At 45.1% G+C, this 16,715-nt stretch overlaps 1 protein-coding gene and 1 long non-coding RNA gene across 2 annotated transcripts in view; one reads left to right on the plus strand and one right to left on the minus strand.

Annotated features, from left to right (window-relative positions):
• LOC128325304 (cytochrome P450 4B1-like) overlaps positions 1-16,715 on the minus strand; it is a 42,808-nt gene that overhangs the window by 12,505 nt on the left and 13,588 nt on the right. The window contains exons 7-9 of the mRNA XM_053250959.1: positions 13,409-13,515; positions 5,452-5,642; positions 3,506-3,639 (exon numbers count right to left, since the gene is read on the minus strand). Coding sequence (XP_053106934.1) covers positions 3,506-3,639; positions 5,452-5,642; positions 13,409-13,515 — 432 coding nt within the window. The remainder of the gene's footprint in view (positions 1-3,505; positions 3,640-5,451; positions 5,643-13,408; positions 13,516-16,715) is intronic.
• LOC128325305 (uncharacterized) lies at positions 392-8,425 on the plus strand. Its single transcript, XR_008307363.1, has 4 exons — positions 392-834; positions 5,228-5,354; positions 5,478-7,056; positions 7,177-8,425. It is a non-coding gene; the product is annotated as an uncharacterized LOC128325305 (long non-coding RNA).

The raw sequence follows: 16,715 nt of genomic DNA on the forward strand, positions 1-16,715 counted from the left end.
TTACTTCCACAACTTTGGGCTTCCATTTGTTAGATTCTGACCTATGTTTTTTGTAATGGTTCTGTCTGGAGTGTTTACAACCATGAGTTTTCTATGTGATGCTACAAATTAACAAACCTGAGTGTAAAAGAATCAAGACTTGTTAATCTGGTCCTTTTAACCCCTGAAGAAGTTTGGGTGTGGTATATCCTAAATTGGGTTTGGTATATCCTAAAAAGAGCCAGCATGGTATAGTGGTTAGAGTGCTGGACTAGGACTGGGGAGACCCGAGTTCAAATCCCCATTCAGTCATGAAACTAGCTGGGTGACTCTGGGCCAGTCACTTCTCTCTCAGCCTAACCTACTTCACAGGGTTGTTGTGAAAGAGAAACTCAAGTATGTAGTACACCGCTCTGGGCTCCTTGGAGGAGGAGTGGGATATAAATGTAATAATAATAATAATAATAATAATAATAATAATAATAATAATACCTGTCTGACTGTGTAAATCCATCATCATCATCATCATCATCATCATCATCATCATCATCATCATCATCATCCCAGTGGTAACTGGCGTCCTAGGTGCAATTCCAAAACAACTTGAAGAGCACCTCAACACCATAAGGGCCACAGAAATCACCACCAGCCAATTACAAAAAGCAACTTTTCTGGGAACAGCCTATATTCTGCGACAATATCAATAACAACAGCAACAACACTGACAATAAAATTCAGCCATCCCAGGTCCTTGGGATTCAGCCAGGACATTGGAACAAAACTGATCCTTCTCTGCACAGATATCTAACTCTGTGTCATCTCCATCCAGAGATGGTGTGAACACTGCTGAGAACTGTAAGTACAGTTGTATTTTGAAAAAGTGGTTTGAATGCTCAACAGAACTCCAGATTTGATAACAAAAGGGTTTTTTCCCCACAGACATCAGCATTGGCATTTGGCTCATCATGAAGCAGTTTCAAGTTCAGACCAGTAAGAGCTGGACATTAGTTTGTCCAGATCCTAAGTACAGAACCAGATAGGCTGGTCATTCATTCAAAACCTCACCATCCTGCAGAAAGTGACATCAAATATTGCTGTATGCAACAAATTAATAACTTTGCAGCTGGATCTGACAATCTTTACCCATTTCACTCACACTCGATGCCATGTGGACCCATCTCATTCTTATCTCTACCTTTCCTCTACTAACTTCTCAGAGATGCAGGTTTGGGGCAATATATAAATATGTTAAATAAATAAGTGATAGATAGATAGATAGATAGATAGATAGATAGATAGATAGATAGATAGATAGATAGTCTTTAGCTCTTGAGGCAGGAAGTGCCAAGGAGTATGGAAATTTGTAGGACTTCTACTTTAAATGAAAGATACATGTTAGGTTTCAATGGAGCTTTCTTACAGCAAGCACGTGCTTATTCAAACTAGAGTACCTTTGTAGTATTACCTAGACAAGTTTAAATTAGTACAAGGATAAGTTAGTAACTTTCTTTAAGCTTTTATGGCGTCCCAAAATAGATCCACCGGCGCACACATCTTTCTTTTTGGCACCCCTACAGAAGTACTTGGCAATGAATTGACCTGTGTTTGAGAGGAAACAGTCTAGGAATTGGACAGTGTTTAACACTGGCATTAGGAATAGCCTAGGAAGCCAAAAAGCATGGCAAATTCATCTGATTCCTTTGAGAGTCTGACAAAGGCTCCTTGACTCCCTAAGCAAGGCTGACCACATGGTTATTTCCCAACAGTCCTGAAGACTTCCCCAAACCCTGTCAACATTGCCTAGTCAACATTGCCATCAACGTTGCATAGTCCTTTTGAGACACGTTCTCCATACTCCATGCATTCCTGCATGTACGCCTATAGAGAGTTGGTGCCCACATGGACACCATGTATATGCCAACACTGCATGCAGGCTGCTGGGAACAAGGAAGCAGCTGTATGAGTTCTTTTTGGCAGCACAATGACTGGAATGGTGGTGGGGCTGTGGAGGAGCAGGTAAGGACCTGCATACCTGCTCCTTAAAGCTACCACTCGCCCCCCGCCAAAATGTTTCAGCTGCAGCTGCTTGAATCATTTCAGCACCTCAAATTAGAGTAGCTTAGGTAGCATAGCATACACATCAAAAAATCCACATAGCACAGGTTAAGCATTAGCGCCCAGTCTATCTTGCATGTTCTGTGTCATGTGGGAATGCCCCAAGCATTTTATCCTACCCAAGCCTTGTTTTGTGTTCAATAAAAGTTTGTAATCAATGAAGTTTATTGTTGATTTTGATTAAAGCCTGTGGTTGTCAGTTTCCTGAGAAACTGTGTGCTTTAGAACTGTGCCTTAGGTCCCTAGAAGGGCATGACAGAGCCTCCTTGTAATAAGGTTATTACCTGGATAAGATCATTAACATGGATGAGAATAGAATCTTCTAGACAAGTTGAAGAAATATTAGGGCACTGTGCTTTTGTGCACTTCTTCATCATTTCAATGGGCCTTGCACAGAAGAGGTAGCCAATAGCTTGTGCTCCATAGGTACCTCGATGGGATTTCCAAATGCTAGCTTGTCTTTGGGCAGTTTCATAACTTCCTAGAAAGCATGAATACATTGCTCTTTCATCATTGGCACTTCCTTTGTAACATCTGAAAGGTGAATTAATTAATCTCTCCTACAGGGTAGCTAGCTACCCTTATACTGGAATACAAGGAGATGTGCAAATTCCTTTGTGGCACATTACCGAGGCAAAAAGAGGGACCAAATTCATTGTGCACTTCTCTTTTGGTGTGTCCTGGTTATACCTGAAGCCACCTTGACCTAGAAATATGGTATCTTAAAGCTTCACCCATATGAACATGAGGAGAGCCCTGCTGGATCAGACCCAATGCCCATCTAGTCCAGCAACCTGTTTCCTACAGTGGCCCACCAGATGCCTCTGAGAAACCCACAGGCAAAAGATGAGGGCATGTCCTCTCCCTTGCAGTTGTTCCCCTGCAACTGCTATTTAGAGGCATCTTGCCTGAAGCAGGTGGTGATCTATAGCCACCAGACTAGTAGCCATTGATAGACCTGTCCTCCATGAATTTGTCTAAACCCCTTCTAAAGCCATCCAAGCTAGTAGCCTTCACACATCCCGTGGCAGAGAATTCCATAGATGAATTGTGCACTATGTGAAAAAGTACTTCTTTTTGTTGGACCTGGCCATCAGTTTCATAGGATGACCCTTGGTTCTAGTGTTGTGAGAAAGGCAGAAACTTTTCTCTCTGGCCACTTTCTCTACTCCATGCATAATTTTATAAACCTCTATCATGTTTCCCCATAGTCACCTCTTTTCCAAACAAAAAAGCCCCAGGTGCTGTAGCCTTGCCTGATAAGGAAGGTGCTCCAGGCCCCTGGTCATCTTGTTTGCCATTAGTACTATGACTACAGGGCTAAGGTGTCAGGGCAAGTTGCTCTTGCACTGAGCAACACAGAATGGAATGAAAAGTAGAATTTTGCTCTTAATAAAGAAACTCTGCAAACCTTCAGGCAAAGTGCGTCCATCAAAAAATGTGATAGGCTTGCTCAGTTGTCGGGACACTAGTGGAACTGGAGGATACAGACGGAAGCTCTCCTTGATGCACATGGTAGTATAAGTCATCTTACCAAGATCATCCCTGAAAGTTGCAGAGAAAGCAATTCATTATTCTGCTAGTGAATCAGCAGGCACCAGTTACTGTGTACCATCTAGGTCTAAGTTATGCAGTATAAGTTATGAAAACTAAATAATAGTCTCCCTATTTTGAATTCTTTAAAGTCAAGGTATGAGAAAATAGTTCCTTTTCTATACCTGATGTAATGGGAAGAACCCTTTTAGCTCAAATGGTAATTATGATATTAATGATTTGGTGATTTGAGGCTGATACCATGTTGAGATGACACAGCTGTTTAATGTTCATGGTGGCATTTGGAAGAAACCTGTCCTAAACCCTGAATCTTACATCCAGCTTTAAACCTTAAGGCAGAAATCACAAACATGTTTGTATGGAAGTAAATACCACTTAAGTCCAGTGGAACTTCTCGGTAAATGTGGTTAGGATTTGCTTCTCTGAGTTGAAACATAGCAGAGAAATAAACAAGAGCATCCACTAATGATTGTTCATCTGCTCCATATTCTGAAGATTGGCAGAATTTTCCAGTTATCATGGAACTGGTTTGGACCACATATTTGACCCCACCAACACATGATTAGGAATGTGCACAAGCATGTCCTGTTCCCCCTTCTGGGGACCCCTTTCCTGTACTCCTGATCATAAGAACTTGGTATCCATCTGTACTCCCCCTGTACTACCCCCTCACACAGGCTCAAAATACTATTGTAACCAAGTATTTAGATCATGTATGAAGGGGTGGCTTGGATACCACCACCCACACATGATTGGGAGAAGGAATGTGATGCACCAGGAGTGGGAAAAAGACTGACAAGTGGGTGGTTGTAATCTGGGGCAGAGCTATAACTGGCCATACAAGTTTTAAGAACCTGGGCTGCCCAACTCGTGGGAACCACCTGATTCGGCCCCTGCCCCTGGCTAGAGCTCCTGAAGGGCCGCATTAGCCCTCTGGAGCTCATTCCTAGCTGGCATTTGCTGACTGGGTATGTGTTTTGTCCATTCTCCCCTGAGGGAGAAAATGAATGAAAGGTTCACCCTGCCAACAAATGCTGTCTGGGAATGAGTCCCAGAGGGCTTGCATGGCCCTTCTGGGGTTCTAGCCAGGCCCCTTCTGTGTGATGCCATGCACCAGGGCATGGCCCAAGCTCATTTCCAGTTAGCGTTTGCTGGCTGGGCACATGCATCTCCTGTTCTCTTTCCCCAGTGAGTGAGAGAAAGGGAAATCAATGCCTCGATCCAGCAAACACCAGCTGCAAATGAGCTCCGGAGGGCTCACGCAGGCCCTCCAGAGCTTGGGCCATGCCCCATGCTCATTACATCACACTCAAGAGGTGTCACTGACATGCACCCAGCAGGGACAGTGGGGCCAGCAGCGATGGGGGGAGAACATGGGGCTCCGTTCCCCTGTCTCCACCACTGGTTGTGATCACATGTCAGGGGATTACAAACATCTAAAGAACAGACATTTTTATCTTTAGGCTTCTTATTTCTTAGAACATATATGATTGGGAATGCAGGAGTGGAAGCAGGAGGGGCTGCTTAACTGTTTTCTTTCCTGATGTTTTTCCTCTCATAATCTCCCCTACCTCCCCAGCCAGGGGAAAAAGAAGAAGAAAAGCAACGTGGAGATGATTCATTTGAGTGGATAAACAGTGGAATGAGAAAGGAAGGACCCCCTCCCACCTATCTTTCTTCTGCAGCGCTTTTCAGTTAACAAAAAAGTAGGGAAACTGTTCACAGACTTCCTATATACCATCTAAGTTATCCTTTAGTTTACAAAATTAAGGGGAAAAGAAAGACAAACAGTATTGATCTCACCACTGAATGTTCTCTCGATCTCCCAGAATGTCCTTGATTTCTTCCCTGCATCTCTGCTGGTGCTCAGGATGCTGTGCCATGCAAAATAAGGACCAGGAGATCCCACTGGCCGTTGTATCATGACCCTCAAACATGAAAGTGTCCACCTCGGCACGGAGGTCTTCATCAGACAACCCAACTCCATTTTCATCCTGATAAGGTATATGAAGGGGGAAAGGGGAGAAGCAAATAACGTGGTGAGTATTTTTTTAAAACAAAATGTATTTTTTAAAAAAGAGTTGCTTCCCTGTAACTGATTATCTTCAAGTGGTCCTTTGCACATACCCACTACTGGAAAACTGCCTGCACAAACCAACACCCAGAACTTCCAGAGCATCTTGAGACACATTAACATTGCCCGACATACTAGGCAGAATTGCTAAAGAAGGATGCCTGGAATCTTGCCGACAGCAAGTGTATGTTGACCTAAATTCAGCAAGGTAAGAAACTTTAACCACAAAGTTTTCTTTTCACCTTTAATGGGATAGATAGGTGGATCATGTGTATCTACATAGGGGTAAGCAAGCTGTTTGTTTGTTTGTTTGTTTGTTTATTAAACTTCTATACTGCCCAAACTTTCATCTCTAGGGCGGTTAACATAAAAACAATTAAAACACATATAAAAGTTAATCAATGCAACAATTAAAAAACAGCCATAAAATTAAAAACACAAACAGACAGTTTTTAAAAGCTGAGAAAGCCTGGTTGAAGAGATGTGTTTTCAAAAGTTTTTTGAAAATTGCCAGAGATGGGGAGGATCATATCTCAGCAGGGAGCACATTCCACAATCTTGGGGCAGCAGCCGAGAAGGCCCGTCTCTGTGTAGCCACCAAATGAGTTGGTGGTAGCTGGAGACGGACCTCCTCAGATGACCTCAATGAACGGTGTGGCTCATAGTGAAGAAAATGCTCTCTTAAATACCCAGGGCCTAAGCTGTTTAGGGCTTTATAAGTTATAACTAGCATTTTGTGTTTTGCCCAGAAACTATTGGCAGCCAATGAAGCTACATCAGTAAAGGAGGAATGTGGTCTCTCTGAGATGACCCAGAGACCAGCCTGGCTGCCTCATTCTGAACCAACTGGAGCTTCTGGACTACGTACAAAGGCAGCCCCACGTACAGCGCATTACAAAAGTCAAGTCTGGAGGTTACCAACAAATGTACCACTGTTTTAAGGTCATTGATCTCAAGAAACAGGTGCAGCTGGCGTATCAGCTGAAGCTGACAGAAAGCACCCCTGGCTTTATATGCTTTGTGGTCCAAAGCATATATGTTTATATGCTTTGTGGTCCTCTGTGCATCCACACAGGGGACTGAGGGATCAGCTAGCTAACTTATCTGGAGGTAGATAAAGTCATAGTAGAATATGCTGTAGGACAGTTCTTCCACATAATGCATCTTTCCTTGATGGGACATCCAAGGCATAATGCTTGATGAACAGGGATACTATGGACCAAGTTGCAGTGCTACATACATCAGGGATTGAAGTGCCTGAATATTTGCGGCTGAAGTCCCCCCTGCCCTTGAAAAATGTGTTCTTATGCACAATAGAGAGGACTGCTTAGCAAGTTAGTATGCCACATTAATTGTATTCATGATCCAATGAAATGATCTCTGGGAAGAGACATAACGTATTTTTTTCTTCTTCCCCTGGTATGCAATAAATTAATTTCTGTCCTTTCTTATAGGTTGTGTTCTACTGATGTAGTTGACATGCACCTACTGACATCCAGTGTATGGAGGGACCTTTCCAGATCAGAAACTGGATTCAGAAAAATTGTATGCAGAATGATGTCCTTGCACTACTTCAATATAAGTGCCCCAGGCTGCAAATTGTTTTTAAAGAGCCATATATCCCCCCCCCGACTTTTGTGATTCCCCCCAAAAGCTTTGAGGCTAGCTATGGGCCTGGAGGTAAGTTAGGCTGAGAGATAAGTGGCTGGCCCAGAGTCACCCAGTGAGTAAATGGAGTTGAATGGGGATTCATGGCTGAATGGGGATTTGAACTTGGGTCTTCCTGGTCCTATTCCACCACTCTAACCACTATGCCATGCTGGCTCTCTTTTTGCATTCCTTGCCATTGCAAGCCAATCAGAAGCCAGTGACAGAAAACAATCAGCAAAGGGGAAACAGGCCTCCAGAATGGCAGTATAACGCTGAAAGATTTCAATCAAAATGGAGTTGTTTTGTTCTGAGCTTGAAATAGGCTTGAAATAGGCCTTTTTGAGCTTGAAACACTGTTTTGAGCTTGAAACACTCGAAACAGCCAATTTCAAGTTGAAACATTTCAACATCAAAACGTTTTGCACATCCCTAGTTTTTACATTATAATATCAAGTGTTATTCAATACAATTCTGGCCAATATTTTCTGCATTGTTTTCTGATTGGTGTTTTTCTTCTATTTTGTTTCAAAACTTGTATTTTAAAAACATCTTAAGATGTTCCATATGTGGAAAATGCTGAGAGGGAAGAAGAGTTATCTGACTGATAAGAATGGTTTTTCAATGAGTAAATGACTAAAATGAATGGCTTTAAAAGGGGCTTAGACAAATTCATGGAGGACAAGTCTATCAATGGCTACTAGTCTGATGGCTATAGGCTACCTCCAGCCTCAGAGGCAAGATGCCTCTAAATACCAATTGCAGGGGAGCAACAGCAAGCGAGAGGGTATGCCTTCACATCTTGCTTGTGGGCTTCTCAGAGGCATCTGGTGAGCCACTGTGGGAAACAGGATGTTGGACTAGATAGGCCTTGAACCTGATCCAGCGAGGCTGTTATTGAGGCAGGTCTCATGATCAAAGAGACCCACCTGGGGAGGGTGAGCGGGGAGAGCGGGCTTAGCTTGCTCTCTCCACAGACAACCAGCCAGTCTGCTCTGGGCAGCCGCAGCGGCCACCCACACAACTGTCGGCTCCGTCACAGAGCCAGCCGGGGCTGGGGAGTTCGGGGGCCGCGCAGCCCCCGGAAGCTCCAGTATGCCCTGCACGAGCATGCAGGGCATACTGGAGAGACCCCCGAGCCAGGAGGCTGCTTCTAAGGCCGGGGGTCTACTCGTGAGTAGTTGCGGCATGGAGCCACACCATGGCAACTCACGAGTTTTAAAAAAACGGGTTTGTGGAGTGCTCGCTCCACAAACCCGGTTTAAGGGGAGAGTTACTTGAGCGGGTTACCCACTCAGGAACCACCAGGTTCGCAACCAAGCCCGGTGGTTCATATGGTTGTAGAAAATCGGGCTAGTGGAGGCTAGCCCAATTTTCTACAATTGTGTGAATAGCCTCATTATTTGTTTGTTTGTTTGTTTGTTATGTTTTTAGGCTTGCAATTGCTGAAAGCAAGTATCTAAGCATCTAAATGTGAAAGAGTTGTGTGCTTGCTTCTCTGAAACCCCAGCATCTCTACATGAAATTGCAATGGTATCCAGCCCTAACAAGGGTCCACCATCATCCCTAACAATGGTCTACCACCTCTGAAAGTTTTGTCCCATTCTACCTTTGCTTATTTCCCATCTCCAAAAGCCCTTTTGGGTCCACGAATATGTCCATGAGGATCATGAATCCATCATGGGCAGATTCCTGGACCATGAGCAGTTTTGCAGACAGCCAAGTAGAAATTGCTTCCTCTGACCCCTCCACCACCCAGAACTATGAAGCAAGCCTTGTGCACGGTTAGTTCAGTCAGTCCTTGCAAGGACAGAGCTCTTGGTGTGTTTTTTAAAAAGTGAACATTTTAAATATAAATGTAGTTTACTTAACTAAAAACAGCAACACTGTTGAAGCTACACTGAACTCATCTTTTTCTTTTATTCACTGTCAGGAACTATCAAAAGAGAGAGCTGGAATTGCAAGGTCTAATGTTTCCTCAGTAGCATTCACAAAGAAACTGAAGGGAGATGTTCCCGTGACACCCTGGGGGGTTTCTCTTATTCTAGAATTGCGGTTAGAAAATATGTAGAACATGAGGTGTACAGTTATAATGGAGGCTTTTGTACGGATGTTGCAGAGGTAGCACAAGCACTGTGGTGACTGGGCAGTGGGATTCCATATGCAAATTGGAAGAAGTCTGTGACAGTTAAGGTCAGTTGGAGTGAAACTGTTACTGGTGGAAAGATGTGCTTTATGTAGTTCTGTGCAAAGGAGAAAAGTGTTATATTCAAACCAGAATAAATCCTTGGTGGTTGCTTATCCTCGGTGGCATTTCATTTAAATTCTCAATTCCAACATGAAGACAGAAGAATTGTTGTGCTAAGACAACACAGTGACCCTGAGATTCTTGAGGGATCAGGGTGAGTGCTGAAAGTTTCCTCAAGTGCTGGCAGTGACTGATGATCTAGATATAAATATCTCAAAACCTCATGGTGAAGCATTACATTTCCAACCACCCTTCCTTGATGGTCACACTTGGCTTATAGGGTGATGCAGAAGAATCTTGAGAAACTATGGAAATGCCCTGGATATTGATCTGTGCAGGTGCTAGGGATGAGCACAGACCATTTGGTGTGGTTCAGTTCAAATTCAAACAGAATTCAGACCGAATCGCAGGTATGCGAACCGGTTCAGTGAAACTGATTGGCTGGGCTGCTCATTTTGACAAACCAGTTCACAGCAGTTTGAAGCAGTTTGCGATCAAACCACTCAAACTGGCATGGCTCACAGTGTTCTGGTTCATGAATGAACCAGTTCAGCACATTCCTAACAGGCAAAGCATCCCAGTAGTGTGGATGAACAGAGAAAAAATTGATTAGAATGATTTTTTGACTTTTTTATCACTATAACTGAATGGGAATGTGAAATTAACCACACCAGATCCTAATGTGTCAGAAAAATGGGATCTCAGTCTTCAGATTAATCCTATGGATTGTTGGAGATGCAGCTCCTAATGGCATTGACTCTTGGCACCAGCAACCCTATTGACCACTAGGTTCATTCGGAGTACAGACAGCTGGTAAGGGCATTCCCTCTCTGAGCATGCTTTCTCTCCTCTGATTCCCCTTTGTTAGAATTAATCTTAGGTTTCATTCTCTTGCCTGGGCACTTCCAGATTGCACACTACAACAGTGTCACTACTGTCTGTTAAATGTGCTTCTGTACTGCCTGTGTTTTGACATCGCAGTCCCTGCACTGTCAGAAAGGTGCCATTCACATTTCCGATGCTTTCTTTCAGATTTTATCCTCGTGTTTTAGTCCTACAATGTTGCAAGTTCATTGCAGAAAAATAGCTGTATTTTCCCATTGTAGGAGGGTTGCGCAAGCTATTTTCGTTTTCAAAACAATCCTGCCAAGCCAAAGCATTTTACTGCTGAACAGCTTGGAATCTAGAAAGCGCCCTGGAGAGAGAGACTTCCATCTTCTCCCTTCCCCTTTTCTTGTATGTAGCTAGCAACCAGCTAGACATGTAGGCTTATTTATTTCCCTGATGTATTTCCTAAATAAACTACTTTATTTAGAATTTTAACTCTGTGTCTCCAGGCCATATTAATTAGCAGTGCTCTCCTTACCTGTGCATTTCTGCTGCAGCTAGGGGGTGTGTGTGTGTGTGTGTGTGTGTGTGTGTGTGTGTGTGTGTGTGTATGTATATATATATATATATATATATATATATATATATATATATATACACACACACACACACACACATATATATCCTCCAAGCTCTTGACTTGAAATAAGATTATTTGGCTGTTACTACATACTATGAATACCACTTAATGGCATAGCGGGGAAATGACTTGACTAGCAAGCCAGTTTGCCAGTTCGAATCCCCGCTAGTATGTTTCTCAGACTATGGGAAACACCTATATCAGGCAGCAGTGATATAGGAAGATGCTGAAAGGCATCATCTCACACTGCACGAGAGATGGCAATGGTAACCCACCCCACCCCCATATTCTACCAAAGACAGCCACAGCGATATGTGGTCACCAGGAGTCAACACCGACTCAACGGCACACTTTACTTTACTTTACATACTATGAATTATCTCAGCTTGGAATCTAATGTCAGCCCAGCATGCAGACTTTGGAATCCCTGGACTGAGCTGCTAGTCAATTTATCTTTTATACTTCTTTGCATTCACAGTGAAGAAATTTACTGTGGCATGGAAAACCAGACCTTCTTTCCTTAGATCTATCCCACTTTTCACGCTCAAACGCGGTATACCATTCTTCATCTTCTTATCTAACTTCTCACTTTCATTTTTATCATCAGGGATCCACAAATAGCTTGGATCCTTGCTGGAACATCAGTAGCTGGGATCAGTGTTCCCTCTAACAGGGATTCCCAGATGTTGTTGACTACAACTCCCAGGATCCCCAGCTGCAATGGCTTTTGATTGAGGATTTTGGGAATTGTAGTCAACAACATCTGGGAATCCCTGTTAGAGGGAACACTGGCTGGGATCTTTGCTGGATTCCCCCTTACAAGTATAGCCGTCAAACCCCTTGAGCTGGCTCCTCGATGGTGGAACTGGATTGGGCCGGGCTCGATCTAGCCCAAGCTGCCCAGAGTGGCTCGAATCTGGTCTAGATTTGCGCTGAACTGTGCAATCCAGTTCTGTGCACATCCCTATAATACATAGGGATGTGCACGGACCACGGAGGCGCGGTCCGGCACTGGGGGGGAGTCTAGTACTTACCCCTCCCGCCGCTCTTCCCCCTCTGGCGCTCAACTTTTACGCAAAGTTTTAGGGGTGGCAGTGTTCCTCCCTGCCACCTCTGGCCCCATTGTTGCCCAGAAAAAGAGGAAGTCACCAGCACGCATGGGCCTGTCGTGGCCCACGCGCGCCCGTCGCCACCGCACACGCGCCGCACACGCGCCGCACACGTGCCGCACACGCACCGCACACGCGCCGCACACGTCACATGTTGCGTGCGCTGCACACGTCACACGTTGTATGCGCACGCAACGTGTGACGTGTGCGGTGCACGCACAGCAGCGACAGGCGCACATGGGCCGCGACAGGCACATGCGTACCAGCAACTTCCTCTTTTTCCAGGCAACAACGAGGCCAGGGGCGGCAGGGAGGAACGCTGCCACCCCCAAAACTTTGCGTAAAAGTCGAGCGCCAGAGGGGGAAGAGCGGCGGGAGGGGAAAGTACTACCTCCCCTCCCCTCCCCTCCCCCCCCCCAGTGCCAGACTGCCGGACTGGCCCAATTCCGAACCCGTCCGGAGGCCTCTAACATGGCCTCCAGACAGGTTCGTGCACATCCCTAATAATACACAGGCACTGTGTAATCAGAGACATGTTGGCCCTATTCAGACATTTGATATGAAACTGCTGTACATGGTTCCAGCACCAAATGCAGGTCCAGATGTCCCACCCTAGCATGTCACCCATGCCCTCCACAGTGCCATTCATGTTCACCACTGTGCTTGTCTGAAGAGGCAAATGCTGTAGCTGTGATGGTGAGTGTTTCTGTAACAGCTGGAGGACAATCCCAGCTGCCAATTATAGAAGCAGTCACCCGCATGGTTACAGTGTCTGCCTCTTCAGACAAATGCCATGGTAACCATGAGTGGCATGGTGGAGGGAGTAAGTGACATACCGGGACTGGAGATCTGGACCTGCTTTTGGCACTGAGACAGTGTATAGTGGTTTCCTATCAAACATCTGAATAGAGTTGTTGTGCCAGGCTATAGGATATAATTTGGAATGTATTATGTATAAATCTACTTGAAACATTCTGAGCGGATATATAGCTTCATTAACAATGTTAATGATATTGATTTTAAGATCTGTCATTTATATTTGTTGCATTGGTTTGTTCTTGTTTATACCATTTTTAATGGCTCATCCCCTCATGAGCAGAAACAAAGCTCTAAACAGACTGAAAAACTCAGTCTCTTAGAGTGGTGATTTTAAAGATAAGAATAATATAAGGTTGGGGGGTGGGGGTGCCACACAGGTTCATATGATTTCTCACCTTGGCACAAAGAAGAATGTCCAAGAAATCCAAGTGTCGCTTCTTCTGGATCTTTTCAAGTTCCTGTTCATTCTGAAGGGATTTCTTCCTCTCCTCAATTACTTTTACTACAAAAGAAGAGTATTAGAAGAGTATTAGAAGAGTGATAAAGTTATACCAGCAGGGACATACCAAAATGTATTTGTTTACAAAACTGACCCACTTTATCCTTAAGATCACAATAGGTAGTAAACATTTCAAATGCACAAATTAAGGAATATTAAAATTATACTGGCATGGCAGTGCCAGTATAGTTACGATAAGAAGTTGTCTCACCATTATAAATCCCAAATATTCTATTACTCAATCAAAAGTACCTTTCCAATCTCCCTGAAATCTTGCATACCTCAACTAAGTGACAAAGAGACACCACCACCCACAATTTGGCGCAATCTGTTTTGGCACAATCTGTTGAAAAATAATAATAATAATTATTATTATTATTATTATTTTACATTTATATCCTGCTCTTCCTCCAAGGAGCCCAGAGCGGTGTACTACATACTTGAATTTCTCTTTCACAACAACCCTGTGAAGTAGGTTGGGCTGAGAGAGAAGTGACTGGCCCAGAGTCACCCAGCTAGTTTCATGGCTGAATGGGGATTTGAACTCGGGTCTCCCTGGTCCTAGTCCAGCACTCTAACCACTACACCACGCTGGCTCTCTGGCTTAGAAGAGCCCCTGGTGGCGCAGTGGTAAAACTGCCGCCCTGTAACCAGAAGGTTACAAGTTCGATCCTGACCAGGGGCTCAAGGGTGACTCAGCCTTCCATCCTTCCGAGGTCGGTAAAATGAGTACCCAGGATGTTGGGGGGCAATATGCTAAATCATTGTAAACCGCTTAGAGAGCTTCGGCTATAGAGCGGTATATAAATGTAAGTGCTATTGCTATTGCTATTGCTATTGCTATTAGATGCAGCAGGTTAGTGTTTTAACTCCTAAAAGAGAGGGGTAAAAGTATTGGCAACCTTTTTCTGGCACACACACACACACACACACACACACACACGTATACAGCTAAAATGTCCTGTTAAGATTCGATGGAAATTTGGATGTCAATTCTCTTTGAGAGAGCCAGAGAATAAAAGGAGACTTGACTCAAAAATAATGTTGTGCTTGATTTGTTTTATTTTAAGGTATCCCTTTTGCTTCAAGTGATGAATGATAAAATTATATATGTTTATGGAAGAAGTCAGGATGGTCTAGTAATCACTTTAATACTAGAATATACAATAAAAATTAAATAAAGCAAAAAGGATTAACCCAGTACAGGATATGGCATGCGGTAATGGAAAGGGGGTGGGGTGGGGGTGGGGTGGGGGTAGCTCAAGCAATGGCATGGAGCTGCAGGGTCCAGCAGAAAGATCTATTTCCCTCTGGGAAGCTATCACTTAAACAGGAGTGGTGAGTACTTAATTCCCAGTGGCATGTGTACCACACAGCATGCTACCCACACATGCCCGGCTTCTGCAGCAGCTGAGAGTCCATCCCCATTGCTAGCAGAGACAGGGACTGCTGCATGGGCGCCAAGTCCTGCATCTTCACTCCTGCACCCTTCCTGCTACTATTCACACTAGCAGGAGTGGCACAGGAGCAAAGACACATGGATTAGTGTGCACACAGCAGTCCCTGTCTCTGCTAGCAGTGGGGAGGGGCTCTCAGCTGCTCCAGAAGCCGGGCATGTGTGCACCCCCTTTCCATGAACCGCAGTGTCCCCCCTTCCATAGGTGTCATGCTGAATGGTGTGTAAGCCTCTGAGGCTGTTCGCACAACCAGCCTAACCCTGCCTGGGCTGTCCACAGAGTGCCCGTCTGATGCGGGAATCCCCAATGCAACACATGTGCCACGTGTTGCATTGAAGGATGCATGGAGGCTGGAACAACAAGTTCTGGCCCCGGATCCCTTCACCCTGCCCCATGCTTCACGGAGCTTGCCTGTCAATGTGGGCATGTGGGAGGCACGCTGAGAAAAGAAAATTTGGTCATCTGAGGGGAAGGTAGCTTAAGTGCAGCCTTCCCCCCACCCCCCATGCAGGGGCAGATTAGCACATAGACAATAGAGGTAATTGCCTACGGCAGTAAATCTTGGGGAATGGCAAATCTTAGGGGGTGGGAGGAAGTTAAATCTTTTTTAAAAAAAATTTTAAAACTGCCACTGTGAGGTGGTGGCATGGTGGGGAAGGCAGCGAGAGCTCCTAGTGGGCCCACCCACCTCCCAAATCAGGTTGGGCGCTGGATGGCGGCAGAGATGGTGGCGAGAAAGCTCCTCACATGGGCCTGCCTTCCTCCCAAATGACACAGGTCAAGCCAGTTTCGGCCCATTTCAGGCCTCTGCGCACATGCAGAGGCCTGAAGCCACAGGCCATTTGGGCATTAACTGAGCCGGTGGGAGGGGGGGCACCTCCAGACACCCCCCTACAGCCTCAGAGAAGCCTCCCAGAGGGGGTGAGTAAATTTAAATTTTTTTAAAAAAACTTATAACCCCCTGAACAGGTCAGAGGGTTCGGTTCGATATCGAATCGAACCAGGAGGGGGGTTCAGCCCAATATTGAACCACTGAACCGAACCAATTTGGTGTCAAACAGGTTCAGAAATGAACCTGTCCGCACATCCCTAATGCCCAGGAGTGAACCTGGGACCTTCTATATGTAAGCAGATGTTCTACCACTGTGCTACAGCCACATCCCCTAAGGGGAAGATCTTACAGCAAACAGAGCTCGCATGTTGTCACCCATCCAAATGCAAACCCAAATGAACCCTGCTTAGCAAAGGGAACAATTCATTCTTGTGGGAACTGGCCTGTGGCTTCAATACCAAGTGCTGCTGTGCCCCACACCTCTGATGGAGGCCAGCCCCCTCTCAAAATTCTGCACACTTTGCAAGTGGCATGGGGAGGAGGCAGGGGTGGAGATATAATTGTACAGACGGGTTCAAAGAACCTGAGCTGCCCGGCTCCTGAAAGCTGGGCAGCTCCATGCATGTGCAAAGGTCTAAAATGGGCCTGATCTGTGTCATTTGTGAGGAAGGCGAGCCCATGTGAGGAGCTCTCTTGCCACCATCTCCGACACCATCCAGTGCTCAACCTGTCATGTTTTCGCCAGTGGGTGGGCCCACTAGGAGCTCCTGCCGCTGTCCCTGCCACACCACTCCTGCTCAGCCATAGTTTAAAAGTAAAAAATCTCCCCCACATTTAACTGCCCCCCCACAAGCCCTTTACTTGTTAAGGGGAACCCTTGCCACCAGGGCAGCAAATCTTTGGCTGCCTATAGA

The sequence above is a fragment of the Hemicordylus capensis genome, chromosome 4 (assembly GCF_027244095.1).
Source record: "Hemicordylus capensis ecotype Gifberg chromosome 4, rHemCap1.1.pri, whole genome shotgun sequence".
NCBI lineage: Eukaryota > Metazoa > Chordata > Lepidosauria > Squamata > Cordylidae > Hemicordylus > Hemicordylus capensis.